Source organism: Arachis hypogaea, chromosome 15 (assembly GCF_003086295.3).
Source record: "Arachis hypogaea cultivar Tifrunner chromosome 15, arahy.Tifrunner.gnm2.J5K5, whole genome shotgun sequence".
Taxonomy (NCBI): Eukaryota; Viridiplantae; Streptophyta; class Magnoliopsida; order Fabales; family Fabaceae; genus Arachis; species Arachis hypogaea.
In genome coordinates this window covers 34,737,196-34,744,687 of record NC_092050.1, presented here as the reverse complement: position 1 = coordinate 34,744,687, position 7,492 = coordinate 34,737,196, and the positions used below count along the sequence as shown (strand labels likewise).

Sequence of the window (7,492 nt, the reverse complement as noted above, 5' to 3'; positions counted from 1 at the left end):
TCGTATATTTATAAAAAATGTTTACTATCAAATCATTGACCATTTTTAAATAACTCTATGCTCACTTAATATTTTAATTTCTCCTGCTTCATATATTATTATTATTTCATTTATGTTTATTCAGTGAGATGAAGGAGAAAGGAGGCAGACATATATCGTTGATTATATTGATTCAATCAAAATGTTTATCAAAGTTAAATAATATATTGTTAGCAATATAACTATTCTGTAGTCTTTTTCTACAAGTTAAAAATTTTGGAAAAAATAAATTTATGACATGATATCAAAACTTCATATCTAAAAGGTCTAGAATTTGATCACTGATAAATTTCAAAGTGAAAAATAGAAAGTAGATAAAAAATAAAATCAGATAAACAATAAAATAAAAAAAATAAACTTATGCATGCAAAACTTAAATAAATCTAATGTTAGATATATAGTAATTTGAGATTAATCTATTCCAAATTCAGAATCATTTCATCGAATTCAACAGGCAAATGAATAATCACAAATAGTCACTTTGTTCAGTTCAGTCCTAATATTTCGTGAGATAAGGCAGACTAATAATAAAGAGAGCAGTCAGCAAATATCATTCTCCTCTGGAGTTTTATTGAGGTCAAAGGTTATGATGGAAGGTTGGTGTCCTTTAGAGACAACCTCATCAGAACTATCTGGCGCAACGTCATCTTCGAGCATTGAATCTTGAACTACCTCGCCAGTCTCTTCCGAAACTTCTAGAATCTTTTCCCGAGACAAACCTGACGGATACACCATAGGCAAACAAGTTATTAGAAGTCACAAATTTTCCAAAAAACAAAGCACAAAATAGCGCCATGTTATAAACTGCTGGTTTGGCTTACGTTCCCATAGTTTCGTAAGACGTCTTTCTATAAGAGTGAATTCCTCCATAACTTAGAGAACTTTGAGCATCCTGGGTATAACTCCTGCTCCCCGTCTTCGAGTAGGCACTGAAAGTTGCGGGACTCTCGACTAGGTTCATTGTATAAGTTAGGCAACTCATCCATAGCGCCGCCGTCCGGTTCATTCTCCGAGCCTTCTTCGGGACCGGGAAGTCCTGAGAAGTTGAATGCATCGTGGACCATATCAAGCATCGGGGCGTTGAAATGTTGTTCAGATTGATCTTCTTGTCCGTCGGAAGAGGGCTCGACCCCGCGTCTCTCACCGTGATGGATCCAAAATGTGTAAGTAGACGGGAAAGGGTTGATCACCAAGTGATCGAACGCATCCTCTCTATTTTGTAAGAGGCGGAAACCACACTTCGGACATGGACAACGTATCATCCCATCAGATGATGCATTGGCAAATGCAAAATCTAGGAATCTGGTCAAACCGTCCCTATATTCTGCACCAACTCGTGATTTTGAAATCCAGCTCTTATCGATATCTAGTTCATTGAGAAAATTGGAACGACGACAAATCGAAAAATAAAGTCGGACCACGAGAAAAAAGTAAGTAATTAACACTTGATATAGAATTGGCGATTGATTGTTAAACCGAATAATAAAACCTTTAATTACTAGCATACAGGATAATACACAGGCACCAGAAATGTAGGAGAAATTTGCTTACTCATTGAAAAATGCTGCACTTTCAAACGCAAAAATACTGGAAGAAAGAAACTCTGGGTCCGATGCCAAATATTTGAAATGGAAAATAAAATTCCTTCCTTATAAAAGAAAAAGAGGAATATTATATTAATATGAGAAATAAAAAAATGAGAAATTAGTATAGCATTAAAATATACTGTATGAGTTGGCGAAGGCACTAATATAGAAATGGAAAGGGATAAGTCAAAATGGTAAACAACCATTCATCAACCAATTGAGTTGCGTATATAATGTGGTCAACAAGACAACCGCAAATGTTACTTGATCATTACTCACTCAAGTCTAATCAAGACATACACATGATTTTAATAGCTCCCCTAAATTAAAATGACACTGCAGCATCATCAAATGAGTTCTAACTAAATAGCCACTCATTCTATTTTTGGTCATGAGTCTTCATCCTCTAAATTAAAACATTAAAATTATATTTGTTTTCCTATGCATCTAAAAGAACCACTAAATCACCTGGATCCTGATTCTAAGTTACCATAAAAATTAAACCCTCTTTAATATAGTAATATCTATTTCTCCATCTATAACATGATCACAAAATTATTTTTGTAAAAATATTTCCTCAACAGAGTCGCTTTTTAAGCTTTGAAGCATGAATACTGTTTTATTTGTTTTGTATTTAATATTTTTTCTAAAATAATGATCAAATTTCAGATTATTTTAAATATTATATTATGATACTATGTCATAAAATTATTTATTTTAAAAAATTATTTTTTAAGTAAAAATATATAAATAATTATATATCTAATAAATACAAATAACAATTATATAGTTAATGAAGTTACATATTCTTTTCAAGAGACTTGAGCTTCACAATTTACGCTAAACTTTGTTTCTTTACAGAGAAATAGAGGAAAAATAGAGTTGAGAAGAAAAAAAACTTTGAAAACCTTCTTTTATAAATTAGTGGTAATGACAACGGGAAAACCATAAAAAGGAAAAAGGTCAAAGTATGATCCAGAGTTTACAACACTGACAACGACATATGGATATTAGCATTCAAGGGTGATAACTAATAACTGACCTGCTTGTCTGCTCTTTTAGTTCTAAGTTCTTCCACAACCTCTAAAGCACGAATGTTGAGATCTGTCTTGCCTTCAAAATCTGCATCCAAAATCATTTACACGATGGAAAGATAAAAAAAGACTTCAGTTTTCCTCATGGAATACACGTATCAAATAATAACATCTCATATAACCATGCATGTCAAAGGGGGGAATATAAAAATATCAAGCGTACACAGCTGTCACAAAAAGAACCAAAACAACTCACTCAGAATAAAAAATAAATATTATTCAAAAACTGAAAACTACTTGATTTTGGCATTCAATCAAATAAGAAACAACTCTCTCAGATTGCTAGCAGCAAAAAAATATAAAATACAGTTCACGTACAAATCTGATGCAAAATAAAAAAATAAAATAAAATAGACTAAAAAGAAATGCTGAACACGAGTATACACAATTTTCACATTTAACTAAAATCAAATAACTAAGTAATTCGCTTGATATGCAAAACACAGCAAAATTGGATCAAAGCTATGCACCACAACACAGTTCAACGCAGCATCCATACGCTAATCAGCAAACTCGCAAAAGAATCTGAGTAGTACAAAATACGAATACATAATTAAAGGATGGATAGAAACGAGGGATACAACAGGCCTTTTCACATTCAACTTGTAACAACTAACAGTAATGGAAGTATGGAACCAAATCCACTATTCACTATAACACTCTCCGAGACAAACTATAGTGTCATTTTACAGATACTAATCACCCATTCAACAAAATCCTGATGCCTAGCCTAAGGGGAAAAAATGCAAAAAAAAAAAATTAAAAATAATACAACAAAATCCTCCAATTCAACTAAAAACAAAATATATCAAATAAAAATATAAAAATTAATACTTAATAAATTCCCCAAAAGACTTTGTGCAAGACTTATTGGTTCTACTCTATTGATAATACCTGTCACAGCTGCAGGTACAGGAATACACCCCAAGTAAATTATTTCAGAGCTCCGATATACCCGCTCGTCCGAGAACCTGATTCAATGCAAATAAATTAAGTTCAGAGAAAGTCAGAATTTAACTCCGAGAATTAGAGGAAACATTTAACAATGGTAACCAAGATATTGATAAGCTGATGAGAGATCTTGAGATTAAAACCATGGAAAATAAACATTCATAACAGATATCAAACTATCAAATATAAACCACTTTACTGCAAGATAAACTCTAGCTCTAGCCAAATGTGAAGAGGCCTTGGCACATGGTAAACAAAAATGAAAAAAAAGATTGGAGACAGTCCAACCCATTTGAGAAAAAAAAAATGAAAAAAAGAGGTCTAGCCAAATCAAACACACTGCACGTCGAATATGCATATTTTTTCTTGCAATACCTAAACCATTATTGAAATGCTGTCAACATCTTTGAAAGGACTGGTTAGTGCTTATGGGAAATGGGTTTCATCTTGAGACTAAAGATGTAGGGCTAATGGTGTTGTTATACAAGCACATATTCTAAAGATATTTGTTGTCTAACCATGGAAAGTAAAAGCCAACCAAACGCATCATATCAAAGCCTTGTGTATGCATTCATTGTCACTGTATAGTACCACTACTCAGCATGAACAAAAACACAAATTCTCCAAATGCATGTGAATACACACGTCAAAGTCACCATCACTATCTCTTTTTAATAAGATATAATCAAAGAAATGAATAATTTGTTCTTGAAAAATTGAACACAAACTACTCCCAAACATGTCCCTTTCCTTACATGGTCAATTGAGGTGTTTTACCAAGAAGTCATTTTAGATTGAACAGTTTTTGCACTTTAATTTTTATGTTCTTTCTCTATAGATTCCAAATCTACGACTCCAATAAAAATAAAACTTAAATTCAATACAGCAATCATGTAACATGCAAGAGGATCTATCCATCAACATGAAAATATACCTGCCCATTTTATAGTTACTTTCAATCAATAATGCAGTCAAACAACAAAGTATGTGGTAAAAAGTTAAAAAAGGAAGAAAAGAAAGACAATAAGAAGTTGAACTTTTTTTGTTACATGAATCAAGCACATAACCGCAATAGCATTGCTTAGTACTACTACTTTGATATGTCTTAGCAGATATATTTTTAGCTTGAAGGTGAACCACTGGTATGTTTCCCAAGATTTGACGGCTGCGGACTAGGAGTTTGCTACAACTTTACCTCCTTATCTTTTTCATTGATGAGCTCAAAAACACAAACATGGAGTGACAAAACAAGAAATAAAATTAAAATACTTAGTACATACATATATAAACCTGCTCCAAACCAAATATAAAAGTTTGATTATGCAGAAAAGGAAAAAAAAGGTGATGCATCTCCGCGTAATTAACCTTATTTAAGAATTAAAAGCTCTTAGTTCCTGAAGTTATAATACATTACCCTAGCATTGGGCTCTACAAATATGAACATCAAACAGATCTTTTTCATTGGTGAGTTCAAAAACACATACATCTCCAACTTCGAAACATGAAGACTATTCAGAGTACTAAAAAAATTAAAGGATTGTAAAATAAATTCAGATAGACAGTGCATGGGTCTTGATACGAAAGAAAGCAATCACAGGTTCCACGCAAAGCAAGCAGGTTTTTCAGCATTTAACAAGTAAATCAACTAACTCCTAAAAACACATCAAGACTCAGGGGTTCAGATATTGGGGAAAAATTCAATCTGAGTGTTAAATTGAAGAAAAATTTGGCCAAAATTAATCAACATACGTTGTTCAGACCAAAATTAATGAAGCATAAAGATTAATTGATGCTCGAATAGTTTTCTCAAGAGCCCCGAAACGTAAATTGGGACGAGGGAGAGGAACTTACCACTGAGAGGGGAGTCTATTGCAATCGGCAACGCGAAGCACCGCCAAAGGGGAGAAGGCTGCCAAGAATGACACAGGGACGGATGGATTGGGATGACGCCGACGACTTCACACGCATGCACAGCAGAAGGAGAAGACTCCGACGACCTCTTCTACTTCACCTTCGTGCACGGGAGCTACACGGATGAGGGAGGAGCCTGGTGACCGGAACAACGATGGAGCGGACTCGGCTGGATCTGACAGAGGGAAGGGTAAGTACGGCGGGGAAGGAGCCTTGTTGATTGCTATACCTTGGCTCTGAATAAAGGGTTCTCGCGCCAAATACTTGAAGGTTGTGGCGCGAAATCAATTTGCTCTGGGTATTTTAGTGAGGCAAAATCCCCTTCCCCCCAATGTCATCTGCTGCGGTGAGGGCCCATTACCGCCTCCGTTCAGTTTATTTGGAGCGGGGGAGTATTCACGCAGCAGGAATCGCAACAAATTAGAGCAATCTGGAGCGGTTGGGGAGAACGGCCGGCAATTTGGGCCGGCAATAAGGTTCTTAGATGCGGACCTTCAAACCGCATGACGAACGGCAGCAGCTCCCTCGAACAGCAGCGCTCTGGAAAAGGGGCTGGTGTTTTAGCGCAGCTAACACCCGGTTCTCTTGTAGTGATAGTGAGTATAATTCAAAGATCATACTAGTTATAGGTCAAAATAATTATAGATGCACAATCAAACAATTATAAATGTAAAGTCTACTCACAACTTGATCCCAAGGGACCGAAGATACCGAACCCGGAGTGCCAAAATCCAAGGTGAGGAGGATTGAAGTAAAATGGAACGAATAGGCGTAGGATTTGGATTAGGACAGCGACAAGGTGGAGCTGCGATAGTTTTGATTATTGACAGTAACGGTTCAGCTCCAGCGGCACCAACAGTTCCATTAGAAACCAAGGTTCACTCGAACGGCGACCGATGACGGAACATGTAAGACCTCGAATTTTAAAAAGTTATTAACAAATTATTTATGATGTATTATATTTATTTAAGACTATATTTTAGAGATTTTTATATAAAAATTGAGTAAGCTCTTATTTATTATTTAGAGTTCTTATAATTGAAAAATAATGAATATTTTATATGCCTTAATTTTAATATATAGATTTTTAACCTTATTTTATAAATAAAGGAGAGTTAATTTACTTATTTTCAATTTTTACTAAATTGGTATTTAACTAAAAAAAATATTTAAAGATTATTAATTAGAAGGTATTTTTAAAGATAGATACTTTATATTGAATTTGGTTTTTATTATTATCCTACTTTTTATTTATTTCATAAAAAAAATTATTATTACACAACACAAATCCTAATTTACCTTTACTAACCTAAACCCTTACCCATGCTAACACACACATACACACGGTACCCTACCCCCCTTCACCCTCGGTCACACACACTCAACACACACAAATTGAACCTAACCTAGAAGCAGCTAAGAAAGAAGAAAAGAAGAAAGAAAGGGGAAGAGAGGAGGGGGATCCGTGAGAGGGAGAGCGCCGGCTAAGAGGGAGGAGCCGTCGCACCAACGCCACGCTGCTTAGGACGCCACCTTGTCACCGCGATCAGTCGCTGTTGCGCCGCCGTACTGCACAGAGGAGGGAGAAAGTGCGAAGAACAGAGAGAAGAGAGAGGAAGAACACGCGCTAGGGAGCTCAGTTGCGGGGAGAGGAGACGTGTGGCTGACCCGTCGTTTCCGGTCCGTCTAGCTCAACCAGCCGCCGTCGTCGTCTCTGTCCCAAATCGTCGCCAGATCCACCGCTGTCACCGGGAAGCGAGCCGATGCAAGGAGAGCCGCGCGTGGAGGAGAGAGAGAGAGAGATCCGAGACTGAACTGGTTCTCCTCACTGCCGATCTGTCCAGCCGCCGTCGTACCTCCGTCGCCGCCGCTGGTGATGGGTGGCCGAGCCTTTGCCGCCGAGAAACGCCA

The 7,492-nt window shown here is 36.2% G+C and overlaps 1 protein-coding gene across 1 annotated transcript; it reads right to left on the bottom strand.

Moving 5' to 3' along the window:
• Window positions 1-412: 412 nt before the first annotated feature.
• On the bottom strand, window positions 413-5,628 carry LOC140173025 (uncharacterized). Its single transcript, XM_072219016.1, has 6 exons — window positions 5,522-5,628; window positions 3,614-3,690; window positions 2,668-2,747; window positions 1,591-1,687; window positions 861-1,405; window positions 413-758 (listed from the first exon to the last, which is right to left on the bottom strand). Exons 4-5 carry the CDS (start codon window positions 1,592-1,594, stop codon window positions 888-890), a joined length of 522 nt encoding a protein of 173 aa, XP_072075117.1. The 5' UTR covers window positions 1,595-1,687; window positions 2,668-2,747; window positions 3,614-3,690; window positions 5,522-5,628; the 3' UTR covers window positions 413-758; window positions 861-887.
• Between the last annotated feature and the right edge of the window lie 1,864 nt (window positions 5,629-7,492).